This window comes from Chroicocephalus ridibundus, chromosome 1 (genome assembly GCF_963924245.1).
Source record: "Chroicocephalus ridibundus chromosome 1, bChrRid1.1, whole genome shotgun sequence".
In the NCBI taxonomy this organism is placed as follows: Eukaryota; Metazoa; Chordata; class Aves; order Charadriiformes; family Laridae; genus Chroicocephalus; species Chroicocephalus ridibundus.
Window position 1 is genome coordinate 72,841,365 of NC_086284.1, and position 24,393 is coordinate 72,865,757.

Below are 24,393 nucleotides of genomic sequence, written 5' to 3' on the forward strand. Positions count from 1 at the left end.
TCTAAATTAGATCTTCCAGTCAGAAGGGAAGCACTTCTTACTCAAAAAGGTGGACCAACATGCTTTATTTTTGCATCTGACAAACAGCAAATCTTCAGAGAAAACCAGCCTGACTTGAAAATTCTTTATGCTAGACCGTTCTTACTTTTCGAACCAACTTTAAGAAATACTGTTCTCATTCTCTTAAATTTAAGATCTTTTTTGAGAAATACTAAACGCAAAACTGCCAGCGATACAGTTATTTTATGTTGTCACACGATTCAATTGGTTTTTAGTTGAATAAATCTTCGGAAGAAAAATGGAAAATATTTGTGGTTTGTTTTTATCTATTTCTTATATTTTTTCTTGTCAGTAAGGCTGAAGGCCTACCTGATGCACTAAATTTATCTGGATGCTACAGAATAAATGAATGACTCTGTGTCAATGCTGCTTTGTGTCTACAGTGCTGTCGCAGTTTAACCCCAGCCAGCAGCTAGGACCACGCAGATGCTCATGCAGTTCTACCCCTTCACCCAGAAGGGCAGGGAGAAGAGGGAGAAAAGGAGGGGAAAGGGAAAGGAAAAAAACCTCATGGGTTGAAATAAAGACAGTTTAATAAGCAAAGCAAAAGCCATGCACACAAGCAAAGCAAAACAAGGAATTCATTGGGGTTGTTCAGCCTGGAGAAGAGAAGGCTCCGGGGAGACCTCATAGCGGCCTTCCAGTACCTAAAGGGGGCCTACAAGAAAGCCGGGGAGGGGCTGTTTGCAAGGGCATGTAGCGATAGGACGAGGGGCAATGGTTTTAAACTAGAGCAGGGCAGGTTTAGATTAGACATTTGGAAGAAGTTCTTTAAAATGAGGGTGGTGAGACACTGGAACAGGTTGCCCAGAGAGGTGGTGGAGGCCCCATCCCTGGAGACATTCAAGGCCAGGCTTGATGAGGCTCTCAGCAACCTGATATAGTTGAAGAAGTCCCTGCTTACTGCAGGGGGGTTGGACTAGATGACCTTTAAAGGTCCTTCCAACCCAACATATTCTATGATTCTATGATTCCCTGCTTCCCATGGGCAGGCAGGTGTTCAGACATCTCCAGGAAAGCAGGACTCCGTCACACGTAACCGTTACTTGGGAAGACAAACGCCATCACTCTGAACATACCCCCCTTCTTCCATCTTCCCCCAGCTTTATATACAGAGCATGACATCACATGGTGTGTAATATCCCTTTGGTCAGTTGGGGTCAGCTGCCCCAGCTGCGTCCCCTCCCAACTCCCTCTGCACTCCCAGCCTGCTCGCTGGTGGGGTGGTTTGAGGAGCAGAAAAGGCCTTGACTGCCTAGCAACAACCAAAACCATTAGTGTACTATCATCACTGCGGCCATCCCAAACCCAAACCATAACGCTACATCAGCTGCTACTAAGAAAGTCAACTCCATCCCAGCATATAGAATTTAGCACTAATTTCTATGTCTTGAAAAAAATCCTGCTTTGTTTCCCATTTCTGCAGGATACAAGAGTCAATATGTCACATATAATACTATTAACTGAAAAAAATAAGTTGCATATAATGTTATTTGTTTATGTCAGACACTAGGTTGTTTGAACTTTTTCTATAAGCAAAGTACAAGATAAGACACTATAAAGAGAAACCCCGGAATAAATTTGTACGAAATAGCAAATACAGGGTACGAAATTTCTATCCTGCATGCATGAGATTGCATGAGGAAATTCCCTGAAACACCAGGAAAACTGGATTTTTAAATAATTTCGAAGAGCGCGTCTACAGGGTCTGTTATTTCAAGAGGGGACAACTGTTTCGTTGTTTCAAGAAAGGGCATTTCCTGAACTAGAGAAAAGCACTTGTCAGGAGCTTATCAAGCTTTCACTCTTTTTGTTTTTGGAAATCTACGTTTATTTTCCACTTGCATCTACGTTTTTCTGTCTCGGCTCAAGCACTGAAGTGGGAATCAATTCAAAAGGGTGGCATCACTGCAGATGTAGACCGGGCCATGTGCTAAAGGAATAGGTAGTCACGTATTCAGTTTTGCTGATAAGATTAAGAGTTTGGTGGCGAAATTACATACTGTAGGGAAGTATCTTCACAATCTGAAAAATTAATTTGAGCCTTAAGGCTCATTATACCCATTTTCACCTTTCCTTCAGGTTTTTGTGGTGAAGATAAAAAACAAAAACAGAGGGTCTAGGAAAAACATAAGCTAAAAATGCTCAGTATTTCAGTCCGCTTTTATTTTTAAAAGTTTATACCCTAGATTAGATATGCAGCATATTCTCATGAAGCAATGTAGCAGAAGTTGTAAGAGCGGAACGACCTTGTGATCTGTTCTTCGCAGCTATGGAAAGGTAAGGTCTATTAGATGTATCTGACAACCTGGCAAAAGGCAAAGACTCCTTTGAGACGCATTCCTCCCTGTCTCGTATTGAACCTGTATTCCTGAAATAATCTGCGTGAATACAATGAAAGTTTGCAAGCAGAAATTATAAAGAATTGTAAGTTTGCATTGCCATGCTGAGGGGGTCTACTGCCAAGAACAGAAAAGGAGCAGGATGCAAAAGCGCCTTTACTAAATAGAGCCATTGATATAAACCCAAAGATGCATTCAAATCTTTGCCTAATTAAAACCTTGCCTGGGAAACATATCATTTAATAGCAGCTCCACGTACTTCCATGTCAAAACAAACCCCACGAGCACTGGAACTAATGAGGTCTGCCTTCCTAGGACTTGCGGGTCTTGCTGTTGCTCGACCCTGGTGTCCAAATGAAGCTTTCCCTGCAACGGGAGCGTTGAAGTGGACGCGCTCCCTCCTGGATTCTCTCTTCTCCAATAAATGGAAGAGACCGCGCCGCCTCCGCTTCCGTGGGTTCACGTGCCTCTCGCTTTTGCGGCACACGCAGAGAATTATCTCATGCCATACCTGCCCGAGGCCCCCCACCCACCTCCCTGCCCCGAGCCCCCTCCCCTGCCAAGGACACCCAAACCCAGGGCAAACCCGCAGCCAGCCCCTCAGCCCCGCGTAGCCGGCGAGCCGAGGGAGGCCGCCATCCCCCCCGGGCTGCGCCCACGCCGCGGGCGGCTGCCCCACGGGTGTCACCGGCGGGCGCGGGCAGAGCCAACACCGTGTTACCCGAGCCGCACCGGGGGGGGGGGTGGTGGTGGTGGTGTCGCCACATGAACGCGTGACGCCCGGCCCAAGGCGGAGGGGGGCTGCTGCAAATATTTGGGACAACCGGCGGAGGGGTGTTGGCGGGGGGGGGGGGGGGGGACGGGACGGGGCGTTGCGGGGCGGGCGGCGGCCGCAGGAGGGTGCTGCGGGCGCGGTGCGGTGCCGCAGAAGATGTCGGCGGGGCGGCGGCTGGCGGGGCGGCGGTGGCTGCCGGCCTGGTGGTGGTGTCTGCTGTGGGGCGGCGCGGGGGGGTACGTGGTGGTCAGCTCGGTGTCCTGGCCGCTGCCCGAGGCGGGGGCGGCGGCGGACGAACTGCACAGCTCCTCCACCGAGGACACCCTCCCCTCCTTGCTGGAGGAGGCGGGCGGCCTCTGGAAGCAGAGCTACCCGGCCTCGGCTTACCGGGAAGATGCGGCCCTGGGCTCCGGGCCGGCGGGGAGGCGGCCGGGGCAGGGGGCCGCCCCCTCCAGGATGTTCTCCTACCGACGGGAGGGCGGCGGGGCGGTGGGACGCGCCGGCACCGCCCGCTTCCTCGCCCGCTACAACACCTGGGGCTTCGTGGCTACGCGGGCCGCGCAAGGAAAGGTACGGTGTGCCCCCCCCCCCCCCCGCCCCCGACCCCCCTCCTCGGTGCCCACGGCCTGCCGCGGTCACGCGTGAGCCGCTAACGAGCAGCGAACCCACCTCCCCGCCCCCCCCCCCCGCGCTGTCGCCGGGAGCGGCGTCGTGGTCCGTCCCGCCGGTGTCAGCGGGCACCAAATGCGCGGGGAAACGAGTAAAAAAACTCTTTTCTGGGGAGAGGAATCCTGTTCGGAGTACTGCAAGGGAGCCACGCTAAAAAAAAAAAAAACAAAAACCAAAACCAAACAAAAACAAACCAAACAAAACACAAACCCACAAACACACCGGAGAGGCACAGAAAAAGCAAAATCTTTAAGGCAGAAGCAGAGCGACAGCGTTGGGTTTTTTTTTTTTTTTTGGAGACAGGCTTTTCCACCCCTCGCAGCATCGCCGAGCCCGCTCCCGGCCACTGTCCCTGTCCCTGCCCCGGGGGCTGAGCGGGGTGCGAGCCCCCCCTGACTTCCCCGGGCTCTGGCTGTCACCGGCCGGCGGGGGAGAGGCGGGAGGAGGAGGAGGGTGAAGAGGAGAGTCAGCTGGGCCACCACGAGATCTGTCCCTCCCGCAGCGGTCCAGTTACACCGGCTTAAAGGACGATTTCACCGTCAGAAGCATTAAGCAAAAATAGCTGGGCTGCGCTGGAGAATCGGGGTCATTAATTTTCCCGGCTTTAACATTTTTCCCTTTTTAAAATGAAAGGTTGGAATTAGACACAGCATCCGATACCACCCAGACAAAAGAAGAAAAAGAAAAGAAAACAAAAACAAACAAACAAACAAACAAAAACAAGAGAAAAAAGACAGTTTTAACCTTCTCTTGAAAGTATTCACAGATTAATTAACTTGCATTTTAAAAAATAGACGGAAGCACGTTAATCTTCATAAAGCTTAGCTGAGTTAGTGGCAGTTTATGTTATTGTGAAAAACAAAGTAACAGCTTAAAAAAAGATACCATTAAATAAATATCTGTGTGCACACACGAGGCCCGTAATTCTACATCAGATTGTCGGAAATCCTATTAAATCATATGATCTTAACTCTCCTGGTTTATGCTCTCGCCAGAAACCCTTGGTGGAATTATGGCTGTAATATAGCTTGCAGTTAGCTGTCTCTAGTTACAACACAGAGGTAATACAGAAAAATTGGATTTGTAATAAAATTTGGAATTGATGAGGGGGGTGTTGCTGCTCTGAATGCTGAGTTGCGCTGCCTGTGATCGCAATTCTTTTTGAGAATCCACTGTAACATTAACCAGGCATGACAGACTGAACATTTTAGGCAATGGAAACGCGGCCTGCAATATTAATAACAGCTCCTATTTTTCTTTCATTGTAACTCTTAATAATAAACAAGTATTTTTAGTTTCTAAGTTACGTAGCTTCATTAAAGCATTCCTTCTAAGGAATGCTAACAAGGACCGTTTATAAGCATTAACATTTTAAAGGCATATAAACATTAAGAATCAGCATGCAATCCAGGTAATAACATCATCCAGACTTTTCTTATTAACTATTCATATTTAATTTGATTTTGCTGTAAAGGATTTACCAGTTGCATTGAATTAATATATTGACTGATGATTTTACTATTTAACATCTAATTGACCACAAGGAAGGAAATATCTGAAGACCTGAAAAAAACAGTAATTCATTAAGTATCTGTCATGGCGATTTATAAGGGGATGAAAAGCATGGTCGGAGTATAAATCATTATGGAGAACATTAAAGTGTGTCACTGCAGGGCAAGGACATTTTTGTATGCGTTATATCCACCGTGTGTACGCCGGTCAGTGTATGGGAGAAAACTTGGCTCCCTGGTGCTCCTCCTCTGGCATGGGAGGAAGGTTTGCTCCGGCTGGCTTGGTGGCTGAGTCCCACCTGTCCCATAGCTGAGGTTCCTGCCCAGGCAGCTGAGCTGACATCCAGCTTGACTTTAAACACAACTCTGGCTCAAACGCCTTCTCCTCTCTCTTGGCAAACCAATGCCATCACATTGCAAATCAAGGACAAAAGGGGAGGCAAAATTAGTGTAAAAAGCAGGCTGAATCAAGGCTAAATTAGGCTCTGTATCCTTTTGGGTTTGAGAAAAGTTTGTCAGCGCTATTGTGGAGTCAACATTGCTTGACACTGATGGCACTGATTTTAATGCACTTAAACGTTTTTAATTTGGTGGAAGAGAAATCATGGGCAGGATGGGAAAGAAGAAATGGAGGAGAGATCTGTTTTCATAGAAGCATGATAGATCTAATGTAGAAGAAAGTCTGTCTCATGACAACAGAAAGTGGTAGACTGAGCAGCAGGGGCTTGCTGTCCTCTCTGCAAGAGCCCTTGAGGGAATTTCAAACATTGTAAACCGTCTATGTGCAAAGATGTAACCAGTTGCTTATTTGGATTTTGCAGATCCAAGGTATGCCCTATGGGAACTGTTTACTTCTTAGCGATGGTCCTGTCAATAACAGCACTGGAATCCCTTTCTTTTACGTGACACCAAAGGATAACACTGTGGCAGATCTCCTGAAGAATCCTGTGGCTTCTCTGACCCTGCCAGAGGCAGACGGAAATTTCTGCAGGTAACAGAGTTTTATCTGTCTTCTACCACCTTCAGTGAGAACAGAGTCCTCAGAACAAAATTCTGGGTCCCACCTTCAATGTCCTCCATTTATTTTTGTCTCTCACCATCAGCTACAAGATCCTCCTTAGCTTTGTTTTGCAGTAAGTTGCCCCAGTAAAGAATGGTAAAGAGAAGCAGAAGTGTCATTGACGTATATTGTAGCATCAACAGCTGCAGTGGCTTTCAGCTTGCACATTAACGTACCTAAATTTTAATGTCCTCTTGGAGGTGCCAGATAAAATCTTAGGTGTTCAAGATCCCATTGTAGGCCATGAAGATCTAGTCAATACAGTCTATATTGTTTCAAGGGCTACCCAGGTCATGATAAAGTAGACACCCTTGCTCTGCTGGCCAGCTCTGGAGGCCCTGCTGATTGCTTTGACAGGGCTGTAGTTCTCCAGGGTCTGTAAGAGCATCTCAGGCTCTCAGTTCACAAGTTATATCCTCAGGACCGTGCCACCCAGCCTAATTTCCACCTCTTCAGAGGGTACGATTGAATATGATATCGTCACAAATTTTTGTCACCTTGTATACCATAAACAATCAGTAAACGATCCCCCACATAAAGGAAGCCGGCTCTGAGATTTACTGATCTACAGCCAGCCCTAGGTTTGTCTCTCTAGAGATAGCAGGGATTTGACTTCTTTCTTCCTAATCTTATGTACAACAAATAACCCCAGATCGCTGAAGCCCTACGTGTGTAAAATGTATGTATGGAAATTCGAAGATGATTCAGTTTCCCCCTCCATGCTTGTCTCCTTGAAAAAGACATTATCTCTGCCATATGTTTGTTTACAGTCAAACATGTGGCAAACTTGGCTGGGTCACCCTTGTGTGAAGTGTTATTTCCAAAGGCCTCTTTACGTGACGAGGTACACGACACTGAAATTGTGTCAGACAGGACTCTCTTACCAAAGCAGATCTTAGCTGATATTCCAAGGAGAGAGAGAGAAGAACTGGTAATTGCAGGCTGCTTCAGAAAGAAACAGGACTGGAAGTTTGTACCCCACCTTAAGGTCCTTTTTGAGGGAGGAGAGGTTTATTGTAAGAACTGGATCCCAGATTTCCACAGCTGGGGATTGCCTTGGGCATCATCCCCCCTCTCAAGCCCACTAGCTGAGAACAGCACGGGAAAAAGCAGCAAAATGGCAAATATGAAGCACGTTACTGTTGCACTTGTCTGTATTCGCCTCCGGAGCCTACTGTCTGTTTTCTTAAGAGTTCTACGGTGTCAAAATGAAATGTTTCTTAGGCCTAAGCAGTACAAGTGATTTCAGGCTGGCATCCTGTTCCCAACGAATGGAAATCACAGCTTCCTCTTGCAATGTCAAACACCTGATAGGAACCTTCTATCGCAACATTTGTTAAGGTAATTCAGCTTTGAAGGCTTGAGAAGGTCAACAGAGCGGTGAAGTTAAGACCAGAATGGTTCTGCTTGTTTCTTAAAATTATTTCATTAAATTTTTTGAATTAATAATTTCAAATTTAAGTAAGTGTATCTGTTATTTCTTCACGGGCTAATGGAACTTATTGCTGCTTTCTAAGCATTTTCACGCAATCAAATAGTGAGCTGAATATCTAGACCAAGTGCTTAAAAATGTGTGTTAAGCCCAATGTCCCCGAACCTACCCAATGCCCTATTTTCAGAGGCTCAAGACTCAGAGCAGCTTCCATGGATGAGAACTTCTGGTGTTGAGCACTTCTGAAAACTACACACGTGTTTAGGCACTTAAGTGTGGCCTTTCATCCCTGGCTTTAAACATCCGCTCTTGAAAGGCTTTGCCTTTTATGTTTTAGCAACGTCACCGCCTGATTTACCTGTTTGGAAAGTGCCAATTCACCAACAAAAGAGAAATGCTGCATGATTTATAGAAATATGAAATTCATATACATCACAGCGCTTTGAGAATATTTATTTGCTCTCTTTCTATTAAGTAACTATTAATTTCCAAACAAACCACTACCCTTTTTTTTCCTGTGCCAGAATGTGCTGCTGTTTGTTTCGCAGCCAGGGCAACCTGGATTCTGCCACCCGACTCTGTGGTCCCCTCCGCAGCCTGAGAGCATGCTCTCTGGTGAGAAGAGCTCTCTGGGCACCGCCAAGGAGCTAAACCTGGTTTTCCAAGACAGCTTAGGCCAAACTAATTACCAGTTGCCACATCCCTACTCTCGCTCCCCACCACCAGTTGCATGGTGTGCCATGTCCTCCCCCTCCTGCATCAGCTCTGGACTTTGCCTGACCTTGAGTTGCAACATAAATCTGAAGAAAATTATGCCAACGATGAGAATAAGGTTTTCTCCTGGTCCTTCTTCCTTTCTTCCCATGGCCGCTGCTGCTCCTGGCCATGCAATCCCACCCCCTCCCTTCAGCTGACCATATGGTGGGACTATTTTAGCTCAGTAACCCAGCAGAAACCTCTTCCCCTTTTTTTAAAATTAGATTTCTACTGGGTTAGTAACTTGAATCGTCTCCCTGAGAGCCACAGGAGTGCAAAGGAGAGGGGAAAGGAGAAGGAGGAGGAAAATAGGACATCCCCACTTTGGCATGTAACCGTACTCTAAATATTGAGCTTACTACTGAATTGAGTACACAGATTCGGAGTCTGATCAGTGCTCCTTTCATTATTTATTTTGTTCTTGCATTCAGTTTGTTTTTCATTATTTCTGGAGTTCTCATCTGGAACAGACGTTTGTTGGCATTAGTGCAAAGAACGAGCGATACGGGGAATGAGAAGCTGGGGCATTTGTTGAGCTGCAGTTTGTGTTTTTGACCGTAGTTAGGAGAATGTGAGCAACCTTTGGGGCTGTCTCACAGCCAGGACGCGTGTGGGCACTGGGACTTTAACTTTCTTCTTTCCCTTCCCTCTGTAACCAGGGTCAGAAATGAATTTCCATTTTAAGCTGCGGGTGAAGTTCACATTTTAAACTAGCAACGTTTTAAACGGCAGCCCTGCACAGCATCCCACCGTTACCCCACAGAGAGGGAGGGCTTCTGAGGACAGGGCGACGACAAAGAAAACAACACGGGTGTCGGGGTCCCGCTGCCAGTGCGCGGGGTCGCCTGTCCCCAGCACTGCCCACAGCACTAGTCACGGCCAGATGGCCACCTCTGCCCGCCCAAGGGTAGCCCGAGCATCCCTCCGGGGTGAGCTCTACCTGCTGAGGTAGCCAGGCTGTGCCACGCAAGCAGCGCGTAGCATCCTTCGTGCAGAGCTTTACGTGGTGGCTCAGGTTTTTGTATAGCAGGTTCCTTCCCCTTCTTTACTCACACTGTATCAGAGGCAAGACCTTTTACACTGCCGGTATTAAGACAGTTTCTGTGGTGTTTCCTTTGCAAAGTGGCGTTTATAGATGGTTTTAATACCAAAAGTTCTCTCAGCCAAGGGCATCGTTGTTTTGGTTTCAAAATAATTATACAAAATAGCTAAGTGAATAATGCTCTACGTGAGAAAGTTCATGTCCTTGTATGCCAGCAATGCCTTTGTAGCTCGTTTTCATGTGGAATTTTATTAGAATTTCATTATTAACCTGCTCTGAATTGTAAGAATTAAAATAAATGTGAAAGCTGGTCGATGCTTGTAGTCAATGCTCCTGGGAGTATTTGGCACTGTCCTGAAAAATGCTTCTGACCTATTGCACGCAAAAGAAATCTCTGGCCTTTAGAAAGAAAACATAGCTGACATTTCAATAGTCTTCTTGTATCTAATGAGTATCAAGTGACTTGTGTGCATGTACATCAGTGTGATATTAAATTTATTTAGTAGCGAATTTCATTTGTTTTGTTTCAGAACAGACTCGAGTTTCAAGCCCTGACAATATATATTTTCACATCTGGGGATGTGAGGAAAACAGAGTGGCCTTTTTGGTGCTCCAGCCTTAATATTTAATCAGCTGGAGAGAAAAATTGAAAAGCCTAAACTAATAAGAGAAATAAGATTAAATAATGAAAGAAAGAGAGCTGCAAGGCATCTGAATAGCCGCTAATTGCAAGACATTATAGTGTTGCAGCTACAGTCTGGATTCCTCATCTCTGACCTAGAGACTGCCATTTCCCAGAGGGAGACGGGCAGCACTTCTCTGAGGAGGCTCTCTGATGGCCAGGCTGCAGAAAGCATTCGTTAGTAACTACACTGCGTCCTGTCTGAAGGCTGATAAATGGATAATAGAAGCAAGAAAAATTAAATGGTTCAGGGCTATAAATAGACGAAGGGGGCACGTCTATGCCACAGACAGGCTGAAAAGATTGAGTCCCATTCTTATAGCTTTCAGAGGGAGCAAGACGGAGCCCGACATTAAAGAATAGAGCAGCTATTGTTCTAAACGCATTGCCCAACACACAGGCTGCTCAGAGGATCTGCCTTTCCAAGCAAGCTCCTGGGCCTGCCTCATTACAGCTGCAGTCTGGAAAACAGGCAATTAATTTTAAATGTGTGTCGCCTCCTTGACATCAGGTTCAGCACATTCGTAGGGACCAACTGCAGCTTTCTTGGAGAAGGAGCAGTTACTCGGCTGCCGACAACTGCTTTTCACACAAGGGAAAAGGAAAGAAAAGCAGCGGTGGGGTCAGTCCACGTGTTTGTTTTCCTGTGCTATTAGTTTGGAGGATGGTGTTTCAAATCCATGCTGCAGACAGTGAATGATTTTTGAGGGACCCAGGTTCCCCTCCTGGTTTATGACCTGCATCAGGGGTGGCTCCATCAGAGCCATTTTACCCACCGTGCTCATCTGCGGTTTGAGGTAGCAGATCGGCACAAGATGGCAGACATCTTCAGTGGAGATAAGCTGACTCCATAGGTTTCCTAAACTCTTAATTGAAAAGGCTGATGGGAAGCACTGAGCATCTCCTCTCCAGCAGTCCTGAATACCAGCAGGCCATGGGAATAGGAGAGTAATTTGGTGGGCTAGGGTCCCTGCTGCGTGGTTGATTGGCAGCATGCATAAACTGCTGACTTCATTCATTCCCAGTCAATCCTGAGAGACGATAAGCTTGCCATGGGTGGCAGGCACAACCTTTGAGATGTCAGTTGGCCATCCAATATATAGAATCACAGAATGGTAGAGTTGTCTAGGTTGGAAGGGACCTTTAAGATCATTGAGTCCAGCCATCAACCTAACACTGCCAAACCCACCACTAAACCATGACCCTAAGCACCACGTCTACCCATCTTTTAAATACCTCCAGGGATGATGATTCCACCACTTCCCTGGGCAGCCCGTTCCAATGTTTGATAACCCTTTCAGTGAAGAAATTTTTCCTAATATCTAATCTAAACCTCCCCTGGCCCAACTTGAGGCCATAGCTACCCCTGGGTTTGTATAGAGTCACTGTGTGTTAATATGAGGATGAATAGAACAAAGAAATTTGGCACTGCATCTTCACACACAGAGAAATGACGCACACAGAAGACAAAGGCTCAATCCAGACATCCCTCAATTTCTGAGATCCACCTCCTGGTTCTGTGGCACAGACACATTTCTAGTTCTGGTATTTATATGGCCCTTTTTAGTCATATGCAAATAATTATGTCAGTTGCTGTTCCTGAAAAATCTGTATTTAAAAAATCAGGATGATACCAAATTAGAAAGTCAAATATGAAACCTACTATCATCATGACCCAATGCACACAATATAGCTCTAAATTACTATTTTTTTTCCTGTATTCTTAAATAACTAACTTCCCAAAATCCCTTTCTAGTGAAGTAGTATATATTTCTCTGACTCTGTTTACAGAAATAGTTGATGCTGTGATTCTTTTTTTTCCCCTTTGAATTGTCTATGGTTAAACTATATAAAAGTTTCCTGTCTGAATCATAGAATTCAGCTAAAGAAGTGAGTTGTTATTGTCAATGAAAACAGACAAACAGACTGACTTCACTTAACAAATTCTAATTAAAACATTTTAGGAAGGATTATCTTCTAGGAAGAGTGAAATTATTTGAGACATGAAAACAGGTATACTATGAATACAGGCTCACTTGGATGCAGAAGCGCCATTGTACCAATACTCCTCAGCTCTCAAGCCTGACTTCAGATTCAGAACAGAAGACTGCTCTTCCAAAAGCAAAAGCAAAGGTGTCTTTTAACGATCTTTGCTGCCTCTCAGACACGGCTGATAAAGAAATTCTTGTCAAAATCAGAGCAGGGTAGGGCAAAACTGCCCAGCCGTATCCAGCTGAAGGCCAGCAACAGCTTTTCAGATTATGAAATTGCTTTCAGCAGAGATTTTGTTTGACGTTTATGCCATGCAGATTAGCAGCAGTGATACATTCTTTCTGCTTCAGAGGCTCCGGTAGTTAGTGGCAAGCAAATGAAATGTACGAGGAGGATAACTTGCTTTTCAAAATTAATCACATTTATGAATCAAAATTGCAAGCACTTTACAATAATTCTCTGAGGACACAGCATTTCCTCTCTTCCTTTCTGTGGATTTTAGGGGACAAAAAGTTCTATGATGTATTATCTATACTAGAGAATAACTCTTGAGTCTTCACCTCATGCCCAATTTGGGGCTAGGCGAAGAGGAGCCCTGCACAGGGTGACAGGGTGCCTACCTCGCATCGTCCGTGGGAGGTAGCAGGGATGAGCTGTTCCGGCAGCCAGTCACCACCTCCTAATTGTATGGCTTTGCACAGCTGCTGCTGCCACCACAGGAAGGTGAGGATGTGTAGAGACAGTCATTATTGCCCTTACGCCACACACGAGCTGCATACTCTAGAGCAGACAGAAATGTAGGAAAACTGTTCTCTGGGTCTTTCTTCTCAGCTCTCTGGCTCTCCTTTTCTGCAACAGGAGAAAGCTCTTTCCCAACTTCTTTTCTCTTTCATTCTGCTCAAGAATTAGGTCTGCTCTAGGTGACCCTGCTCTGGCAGGGGGTTGGACTAGATGATCTTCAGAGCTCCCTTCCAACCCCTGCCATGCTGTGATTCTGTGTGTAAAAGCAGTGCTTTCTATCAGGGCAGGGAAAACTGCGTTCAGGGGAGATGGGGAGGATTTATGGATCCTGACAAGGAGGATGGAAGGTCCTCTCACCTCAGGGGAGTGGCGGAGAAGGACGGCAGCTTCTCTGTGGGAAAAGGAGGCTGGGGAAGAAGAAGAAGAGAAATTCCCCTCCACAGATGCCTGCTTCCTTCCCTAGTCCCTGGAGCATTACTGGAACCCTCCCACCTTCCTCCTACCAATTCCTTTGCGGGGACACCTGGCTCTCCTTCCCAAGTGCCTCCCAAACTCTGATTTTGCCTTTACTGCTGATCTGTGCCAAATCTGTTTCACCTCACTAATGGGTTGCTGAGGCTGAGAATTAAGATGATACCCCAGGGATAGTTTTGGAACCCAGGAACCAGGAGACAGAGCATCGTCAGTCAAAGCAGAGATCTCAACTGCAAAAGGGAATCCTACCAAAGTCCCAACATCATCACCTCGTGTGCCAATATAACTGCATTAGCCTCAACTATGGGTTCATCAGATCTGGACTTGGCTAGTTGTTGTATAGGAACCTTCTAATTAAAATCCAAGAGATGGCTAGTGTAGTAAACAATTTAATGAGTAGGTGGCACTCTTAACTCTGAACCGCTCTTGAACCGTGACCCAGAAAGTGCGGAAGTGGTACGCAGTAAAAGAAGTGGGACGTGTTCATCAGCGGTGAGCTTCGTGGCATTGCATCGTTGTTGGGAAACGTGCTTCACGTGGACACAGACTTCTCCTTAAGCTCAGTAAAGCTGGCACCTCTGCAAGTGAACATGGCTCATGCGCTCAGCTCCCACGCTCGGAAGTGCCAACTGCCTGGACAAACTCTGCATACCTGGTTTGCTCACCGTAAGCAGAGGAACAGAGATAATCAATTCTTCCCTCTTCACAAATCAGATGAATAATTAAGATAACCTCTCTTGATGCACTGTGTTCTTATAAAATGCATAAACTGAATCTACTTCCATTTTAATCTGGCATCCCTCAATTTCTGCAACAAGGTGTATGTATTCTACATAAGATAAAAAAATAAATGTGTTTGCTATTGCTTGGTCTCCTTCCACAGTTCCCTGCTTTCCCTTCCCCTCAGTTCGTCTTTTGTCATAGCCTTCAGGAAACCCTCTCCAGGGAGACAGAGGACCTGATTCTGGTGAAGACAGGGTTTGAGAAGCCACCTCGGGTTTCCTGGACAGAGTGTCACCGTCTCTCCCCCTGGCTCTGCCTCCCCCTAGCCCCCAGTCAGCAGCGCACAAATGTTATATAAAGCCACTCCTCCGCACCTACTTGTTCTTGTGCCAACGAAGATAAAAGGAACCCAAGGACTGAGAGCTGAGTATGCGTTTATTTATACAAAAGGCAAGAAATGACTAGTGAAGGCATGATTAGACCTCTACAGATGTGAGGGAGGAGGTATATAGTAAATATACCTATTTATCCCTAGTATCCCTTTATTATCTTTAGTGAAAATATGAGATATATCCCTGGCTATATCCCTTTACTCCTAGGAAGCAAAGCCTGCATTTACATTAGTTGCACTGGTAACACCACTGAAAATCAAAACCTGTTCACAATGGAGTTAGAAGTCGTAGCTGTAAGTTTAGTGATTTTTGATGGTTTGAAAAGTGTAAAAGTAATCATACATCATCAGGGAAATACTATGCCAAAAATGATGCAGAAACAGATTTACTTCACATTATGAAGGGCTCCTTTGATAAAGAAAATACTATTGCTCATGTAAGATTAGAGTACAAAGCTTCTATTCTGAAATAGAAAACCTATGGCAAGAGGCAGCGCTAAAAGCAAAGCCAACAAAGTAATAACACAGCGTACTGAACTCAAATGTATCCTTGTCCTGTTCAGCTCTTCCAAAACTTCATCTAACATAATCTCAACAAATAATTTGTTCGCCTCATTACCCAGAAAAACAAACTGGCCCTCCAGAATATTATTCCAATATGCAAAATTCAGATTGAATAACTTTTACTGGGAAGCTAGTATTATGTGTGACAATCAGTCTAACACCCTGACTCACAAGTACGTAAAGAAAAATGCAAACAGAAGAAGGAGCCAGGGGAAAAAACAGAAATAAAACCATTCCAGATATGGATGTACAGTGTGTGGGTTTTGTTGTCAGCCAAATACGTGGAGAGCAGTTTTTCCTGTAAATCGGGGAAGAGTCACATCCGACACTAGTCCTGTCAGGCAAAAATGTCTCAGCAAAGGCAGGCAGAATTCATTGCTTAACTACAGGAACGTCAGGTCTCTTGCCTACTCCAAATCAATGAGCACGCTTTTAGAATAAATATGTACTTGCACAAAAAGATCAAATAATTGTAATTTGAGAAGGTGTCAGACCAAAATCTCCCACTGCTCCTGATCATGCCCAAATCTATCACTTTGATCCGCTTTGTGAGATGCAGACATCCTTTAATAACAATTCCTTTCTAATTCCCCTCTGAAAGTAATTAACAGCATCTTACCGAGGAGCTGTGCCCGAGAAAGGCACTTGCAAATACTCCTGCTTTTCCCGGCTCTTCGGTTGTTTTACGGTACTGTTAGGCTGCAGAGGAAATGGTTTCATACACACAGTTACTAGTTTAAAGCCATCTTCTGAACCAAAATTTTGCTACTGAGAAGTCCCTTCCCTTTTGTATTTTTAAGAATCGTCAAGTTAAATATATAAACATACGTAGAGGGTGTTGATTCAGTATTAAGATTGAGCACAAAAGGTAGCAATAGATGAGGAGATCACTTCAAATGGACTTTGGGACTCTGCTGTCCAGGGCCAACAGCTGCAAGAGTGTGAATCTGCACAGCCCTGGCTGCTGGACATGAAGATCCTCGGCTGACACCCTTTGTCAGTGGGATCCAGCTCCTCTCTCTACAGCTGCATACGCTCTATTTGCCTATATTTATTCATGTTTTGGTGGGTGAGCCTCTTGCTGGACCACAGACGCTGAATGGCCACACAACACCCAAAGCCTATGTGAAAGAAATGCCAGGAGCTATGGGTGTCGCCCAGGACATGGAGCCGTTTAGGGACAGGATGCTCTCAGGCCACTGTAAGCCAGCTGGGAAAGTCCAGCATGCTGTAGGAGGTAGCATTGAGGATCTACAGCGTGCCAAGGTGACCGTGTAGACAAGTTTGTACTCTGAATACACACCGAGAGAAATAAACCCAGTGCCAGGGTAGGGAATGCGGATTTTCAGTTACTCAGAACACCATCCATTTATTACTTCATAATAAAAAATAAAACGTACTAGAGAAAATCAGAGCATTATTTATTGATGTGAACAGAAAGTCTGAGCTTGATCCTTGGCAGCTGCCATTCCTCCCATGCAGAAGGCGCATTAGAAGAAAAAGAGGACGAGTGGAGTTTGTCCAGATTAAGGTTAAACTGAACACCCCCTTCGGACAACTGCAGCGCCAGACTGAACAGGATGCTGAAAAAAACATCCCAGAGATGATGTGACTGCAAATGGCTCTTTGGAGCTCAGGCTACAGACGGTGCCAAGTGCTTACCGGGCATAGCTGCGTATCAATCAGCCCCCCGTCCTTCCTCGCCTATCTCCGTTCCCGGCCCTATCTATAAAAGCAGATACTTCACCCAGTGAGCTACACAGTCTTTCATAACCATCTGCGGGGAATCTGCAGGTGTTAAATTAGCTGCAGGAGGATGCCCATATGTTTCCTGCATGCAACAGACACATATTGAGAATTATTACCAAAGAAAAAAAAAAAAGCCACTGCAGATTGCATGCAGTTAAGGCTAAAGGGCTCAAGCCAAGTTCTTTAAGTAAAATCGCACACAGATGAGATGTAATTTGCTGTGATTTGCTGCTTCAGATTAAAACACAGAGAAGAGGAAATGCGGTCCTCATTTCCTAATGTAGTTTTTTGAGCTTATGTTCTTATGTAGGGAGACAGTCCTGTGAGATGCTGAGCAGTTTCAAGCTGCTGGCAATGGAACTTGGGGCTGCTCAGCGCTTGCCAGGATCAGGCCTTTGCAATCATTTCATACAACTTTTTTTGCAACTGGTCAATTTACTTATGATTTATATCCTTGTATTGTATATGTCAGAGTCAGCAATTGCCCCACAGCTACTAGTGGGAGTTATTTATTATTACCGTATAGAAAGAGCCAAAACGCAACAAGTACTTTCCCTGTCTGGGTCTGAAGGATGAAGGCAGTGGGAGAATACTTTTTAATAGACCTTACTTGAGTCTTTGGTGTAAAGCAGTTGAAAAATGGGTAAAAATGAACAAGGATTGAGTTTCTAGGATAGGCACAAGGTAAAGACCTTACGTTTTACACACAAATACATGTACGCGTACTTATTTTGTAGGTATAGGCACAGACTAACCATCTCACTATTTCTCTTCAAAATCCTGAATTAAGGTCTGTATATATGTTTGGGAAAACTGCCATTCTCACATTTTTTACAGTCTAAAATATATCTATATATTTTATATATATTATATATTTTTATACACATAATATTTATATATATTATATAAAAACATAATTTAAGAGCATAAATTAAGATTAGGCAAATCTCTACAGCAGAGATCCGTTTCAGGTGAGTATTCCTTCAAGAGCCCAAATGTTATTGCTGGGTGTAGAAAAGACCTGCAAGCATTGACAAAACATTCCAACTTTTTATATGCAAGCAGGAATTCATATTTCTCCAAAGCTCTTAACAAAGAATGCAAGCTATTACACATGAGCATTTTTCTCTGTGCACAGAAAAAATGTAATTGATCCGGAGGATCTGAGGTGCGCCAGGCTGACTCTCACGGGACAGATGGTCACGGTGCCTCCGGAGGAAGTGGAATTTGCCAAGCAAGCAATGTTTTCCAGGTCCGTATGTAACAGGCACGTCGTAGGGTGCAACCCCGCAGGTTTGAGACAAATATGTGGCCGTTTGGTACGGAAAATCGGAGAAGTAACAAGCCTGATCTTTACTTTGGAGCCACGGAGCTCCTGTGTGGCGCGGAACAACAGGCAGAGCGGTGCGACCTCCTTTTTAACTCTTGAGGTAATGAAATATGGAAGTGCAATTAGTCAGTGTTGGACTCTGGTAAGGCACGTGGCTTATAATGTGAGGGTTATGAAAATATTTCACCTGGCTCCGAGGAGAGAGTCCATAAATCCAGGGTGTATTTGTTGCCTTTAATGATTCTTCCCCCCACCCCCCTTAGGACAGGTAGTGCTCCTCAGCCACAGCGCCCCACTCAGAGCAGAGCTCTGCTGCCTTTGGGTTTACACCTGTCTGCAGGGTGGAGCTTACGGGTTTTATTACCTCTCCTGACGTTACCAGGACAACTGTTTCCAACGCCGTAATCCTTACAGGACAGTCTCCTTTGAACATAGGTGAGCACAACCCTGACACACACACACCCGCACACACCCAGGGTGTGCCCCCATGCCCTCCAGTGGGTCTTCAGAATCACAGGCGTGAAAAGCCCCAACATCACTTAGCTGGGTCAGGCACCTCCCACGCAGGCTGCCAGGGACGGTCCTCCAGGCGCACCCTGCCTGGTAAATCAAATACTACTGGGAAACTGGGATGAACTGGGATCCAGACCAGACTGGAGGCGGTATTCTCTCTGGCCTGCTGGAAGGGGTTAGGGTGGGACTCTGTCAGCGGGTGTCCCATCAGTAGCAAAAATGAGACCAGGGATAGACGAGGGCACACAAGCCTTTTTTACAGACTTTGCAGAAATCAGACTCCTACACGAGCCAGAGTCTACCAGCGCCTTGGCAGCGGATGCTCCACTGTCAGGGAGCAAAAGCCAGATTTTTTTCTGAGGACACAGTGACGGCTGCCGGGGCTCAACCCATCCAACGCTGGCAGCAGCTGGAGCCGCTTCCCAACACCACAGTCGTGGGTGCTCAAAGGGACAACTCAAAACGGTGGGAAACTCCAGCTCAACCTAGAGGTTGCCAAACCCACCACCTCCTCTGCAGGGTCTGCCCCGACTCGCTCTGCTTCCCCCCGCGCTCCCGTGAAGTCTGCAGCTCGAGCTGCTGTGTCCCTGCGCTCCCTGCACCCCTGCCAAGCATCCCACGGCATCCTCTGCAGATGCGCTCGCTGGGGCTTGGGGACCAGAGGTCTGCACCCGGTACTGCTGGCTGCTCCCTGACACCCGTCCAGAGAATCTCCTCTGGATTTTTTTCACTTGGAGACCAAACAACGTCTGCCTTTAGAGATGGGGTTCTGCAACGGGGGAAGGCGGCGTTCGCCGGCTGCCTTCATTGGAGCTCTCACCAGACTGGGGCGTGGAAGATCACAAAACTTACTGCAAGGGAGGGCAAAAAAGATGAATGGTGGTGTTTCTCAGATCTCAGGTTTTCACCCTGGCTGAGCATGCTTGGCTGAGGAAAAAAAAAGCAGACTACGCATATGCTTTGGCACATCTGTTAAATTTATTTTTTTTTTCTTTTCTTTGTCCTTCCAGGCACCCGGTGGTAAGAAAGTGGCCTCGCAGCTATGAGTGGTTCTTCATGAAAATGAACATTGAGCACATCTGGCTTCAAAGCTGGTACGGAGAAGTTTCTGCCATTGCAGTAGAAGAGTATTTAAAAGCAGTTCCAAGCAAAGGATGATTGAATGGGCTTCGAGATAGAGATTTTCTGAGTTTCCTTTCCAAACGCTTTTAAAATTTCATGCTGGATGGTTACTTTACAGTGGGTTGGGTTTTTTCCCCCAAAAGGCTTCAAAATAGCCCTGTCTTACAGGGAGCGGAGTGAAAATAAACCAACGCAGACTTTCAAATTATAAAGGAGAGGTGGATACGAGCCCTACCCTGCAATGTACAAACGTGTCATTTCAAACAAGCAATGCATCATTTTGAACGCTGCTTAAAAATGCTTTGTATCTGTTTGTTTTGACTTTTATTGCTGTGCACCCACAGGGAAACTACAGTATGTGCTAAACATAATGTTCTGATTTACAGAAAAAGCAAATTGCCTATTCAGAACCCTGTATGTATTGTGGAGATATTACTGCTGCTTAGTCTCTCTTGGTTTGTAAGTACTCTAAGATAAACTTAATAGCTGCAACTTTAGATATTTAAGTTTTAAAAAAAATATTTTGCTAAAGCTGTCCTCATTTGCTAAATTATATTTTCTATGTGTGTTTTTCCCTAATTATCTAATTTGATATTTCACTTGGGAATTGAGCAGAAATTATCCCTTTTAGTAGAAAAAAATGCAAGCAGCTCAAACAACACGCCTCCAGAACAACTTGTCTCTTACTAACACAAAGCTGGTTAAACGCGTTAAGGGCCCAAACCAAATCAGCCCCACAAGGATTATCCCAATGCAAGTATAAACATTCTCATAAGAAGAATTTGAGTAAATGTTCTTGGCTAGCTTATTCTTGTTATGGGACAGGAAAAGTATTTTTAATAGCCTGTAGTCCCTATTTTTTTGCGTCCTTTCTCCAGCCACCGCTTTATTTTTAACTCGTTTGTGCAACTGATTTTTGTAAACCGCCACTAACTCATCTGGGGGTGGAGCCAGTCCCTTAACTCTGTTTCCTCATCAAGTTTTAAAGGGCCTGTTCATGCATTTATTTTTTAAAGAAGCCTAAAGATAGGTAGATATTTCAGGCCGTGAAAAACTCCTTTTCCTAGCGTGGAAAGTGCAAACTTTGTTGCAGACAGATTATGGCATCTCATGTGATAATACCGAAAGAGTTCAAAGGTATTTTATTCCCCTTCAGCCCTTTCTCTAGGTGTCCTGCTAAAGTTATTTTGCAGTTCCTAGGGGTATCGGAGTAAGACAGGTCCCATGGCTAACCTGCCAAGTCAGTACACAGTTTTCAAATTATACGGCTGTTCTCCCTGTTGCACTAAGAAAGAGACAGGTTGAGATGGGGTTTCTGTGCCTGTGGGGCACAGGTGCCTCCAGCATCCCTGGGAGAGCACCCGAGCTCTGGAAACCGGCCCGAGCCTGGGTCCCAGGCGAGCGACCTGAGCTTATACAGGTTAATCCCCGGGCAGAGCTCAGAGGCAGCTGCCTCAGCTCTGACAGCTGGAAGCCAATTAAGTGCAGCCGAGCTTATTTTGGTTCAGGCATGGAGAGAGGGAGTCATTCCCGCAGCGGAGCTGGGCACCATGCTGGTTTAACTACCAGGGGCCGCTTAGCCCTTCAAGTCTCTGGGCGTCACTACCATTCCTGATATTCCGTAAGAAACGATAATAAATGCGGGGGAAAAACTTAGTTTAGACACTTACAAGTATTTTTTTTTTCTTGTCTCATTGACAGAGACTCTGTTAGCAGTGCAGATCTTTTGCAGAGGTAATTACGCAAAAGGAGGGAGCGTCCTGCCTGAATCCATTTCCTTTTTTTTTTCCCCTTGGCAAATGAGCAGCATTTTCCCATTTGAGTTTGCACCCAAATCTCGCCCTGTGTAGTACTGAAGCAAAACGGCCCATCCTGTACAGATTTGTAGAATACCATTAAGTGAAATCCTCCTCGATTCATATAATTTTGCCGTGGAGATCTTTGTCCGCTATGGATTTGATAGTTTGCCCATTAGGATTAATGGGACTTTTAAAACTGAGTTCAACAGGCAGAGCACTAGACCCTGTAAGGGAATCTCCACAGGTCTAACGTTTCTCTGCAAGTTTAATTACATGCTCCATTATCCCAGTTCACTACTATTCCCGGAGAAACCTGAACTGCCTATTCTCTCCCCCACCCCACAACACACACACACACAGATTAAGCAAATCCAGTGTACAAGCTTAATGTTTAAACAAGCTGAGAAGAAGAAATTTAGAAACGCTGCTGTTACTATGGTCTCAATTTCACTCACATCCTCAGACAGCCTGGTAACAGTGACATGGTCCTATGTCCTAGCCCTTAAGTTATGAACACCCTTGCCTTAAAGCAGTAAGGGATTGTATCAACAACGCTCAGTAGAGCTTGAACTCTTTAAGAAGTTAGTGTGCACTAAGAAAGGTTTGGAATTTACAATACCCTGCTTGCTACCGGCTGTCTCCCTGCGCACCTAGATTAATTGGAGTAGCTTCTGTATTGTAAATTGACACATTCATCAAGAAGCTTTTCTATAGGGACCTGCCGGGAGGCTCTTGACAGAACCTCAAAACATGAAATGGCGAGGGCACGTAAAGTGACAAAAGGGGCTTCATGAAGAAACGCCGTCTTAAATCACCTGTTCTTATTTCATGCTTCCTTCTCCCAAGGAATAGCTACAATAAATGTCCATGAAAGTCTGTAGAAATTCATCAAAAATATGACCCGCGGGTTTTGAATGGAATTTTCTGGAGAAAAAAAAGGGGAGGAGGTGGTAGTTTGCTTAATTGGGCTTTACACTATTAATTATGTACTACTTCTGATTTTTCTTGAAACTGACAAATGGCTCAAGTGATATTGTTCATCATGTGGTAAGTGATGTTTGTTAAAGCTTTTTACCCAAAGAGTGTTATTGAGATATAATAAAATCATAGTTCCTTGAGACTGTAAAGGATCCGATCTTGCTTCAGTTCAAGTCAATAGCAAAAATCCTATTTATTTGTTGTGCTTGAATTATTAAAACAAATAAGCGTTTTTGTAAAAGGACTTAATAAGCCCTTATGAATTTATTAAGCATTTCCACTAGCTGAGGTGCAATTTATTTCCATGTGTTCTGCATTTTAGTTATTTCTGCAGCTTCCCCGAAAAAGCTTGTTGTGCAACGTGTATCATTTAAAACTTTTAACTGTGGTTTTGCAATATTTAAGAGACACATTTAGTCAAGTCTGTATACTTGCTGAAAAAAAGGAAGACAAAGTTCTAAACTTGGGTTTTCTGATTTGTGCAAGAGTAATGCATGTACAGGATTTAAGCACAGCTAGTTTGAACTGCTGTTATTTAACCAAAGAATGCTCCGTTTCTGATGAAATTTTCATCACTTTGGTGGATGAAATGCAACCTGTCTTGTTTCTGGATGTGTATTGCAAATTGCAATGTATTTTGATTTCTAAAGATACTGAATATTGTTAACAAAATGCCTATCGAGAAGAAATGCAAATAAAACAAATTTCAAAGTGGAAACTGCAGTTAGAATATTCTTGAGTGTGCGGTACAGCATTAGCCAAAGTGAGTGACCTTTTCCTGACAGCCATTAGAATTTCTGTCTGATCTGAATATCTGCTTTTTGCTTTTTTTTTTTCCCCCACTTGCCTGAACCAAGCTAATTTGTCTCAAAATCCTCCTGGGAATTGAGACTCAGATCTGCCGTGGTACAGCCTGGCTTTTCTCTGGGGAGAAAAGTCTAGCCAAGCACCTTTTTATCTTTCCTTCGTCTTCTCATTACTGTCAGATTTTCTTTCACCGTGGTGGTGAAATGTCACTCTTAACAACGTTTGCTCTTCTTTTCTGCACGTGGGGACTGAGCACTCACCTCTCAGGTGTGCGTTAATGGTGTTTCGGAAGTTTCCTCAATGTTATTTCTTCCCTTGCTAGCCTTGCTCTTACAAGTTCTTGTTACAGCTTGTTGGCCGCTGTCTGCTTTCCTCTGGCACGTTTTCTTAAGCCAAGGCTGACAATTTACCTTCTCATCTTGCTTTCCCGCACGGTCTCCTTTCAACAAAATTCAAGCTCTCCCACTAAAATTCCCGCTCCATATCCAATAAAGGTTATAGGAAACAGCCTGCGTTTCCTATTTACGCCTTACGGTCTTTGTCTTGCCACTGGTTGGACTGCATTGGCTGTGAGGACCGTGACAACAGTTTCCTAACCTGTACAAATCACAGTCAGCATCGGTTTCCTATTTCCAGTGACTCCATATTCTTTAAAGAACATTTCCTGCAGCTGTTCTTTTCCTTTGTACTGACTCTTTTTACTTTTATACTGTTTCCGGAGTGATGTCTGTTCTGATTACACTAAGTGTCTTTCACTTTTTTTTACCAAAAAAATTCTCATTTGAACAGCAGTTTTGGACTCACTAAAGTACTGTCACTTTTCTTGATCTGCTTTTTGCCAAACACTGTATCCGTGCTCCTTCCGAATTGCCTGTCACTTG

The 24,393-nt window shown here is 44.9% G+C and overlaps 1 protein-coding gene across 2 annotated transcripts; it reads left to right on the forward strand.

The window, feature by feature from the left end:
* Nucleotides 1-3,292: 3,292 nt before the first annotated feature.
* Nucleotides 3,293-23,417, forward strand: CREG2 (cellular repressor of E1A stimulated genes 2). Of its 2 annotated transcripts, XM_063339380.1 has the most exons (4): nucleotides 3,304-3,747; nucleotides 6,179-6,348; nucleotides 18,102-18,215; nucleotides 19,817-23,417. In XM_063339380.1, exons 1-4 carry the CDS (start codon nucleotides 3,334-3,336, stop codon nucleotides 19,962-19,964), a joined length of 846 nt encoding a protein of 281 aa, XP_063195450.1. In that variant the 5' UTR covers nucleotides 3,304-3,333; the 3' UTR covers nucleotides 19,965-23,417. The 2 variants fall into 2 exon arrangements, with proteins under 2 accessions (XP_063195458.1, XP_063195450.1); XM_063339388.1 differs by lacking the exons at nucleotides 18,102-18,215; nucleotides 19,817-23,417 and adding an exon at nucleotides 13,345-14,434 and having other exon boundaries at nucleotides 3,293-3,747.
* The last annotated feature ends 976 nt before the right edge of the window (nucleotides 23,418-24,393 follow it).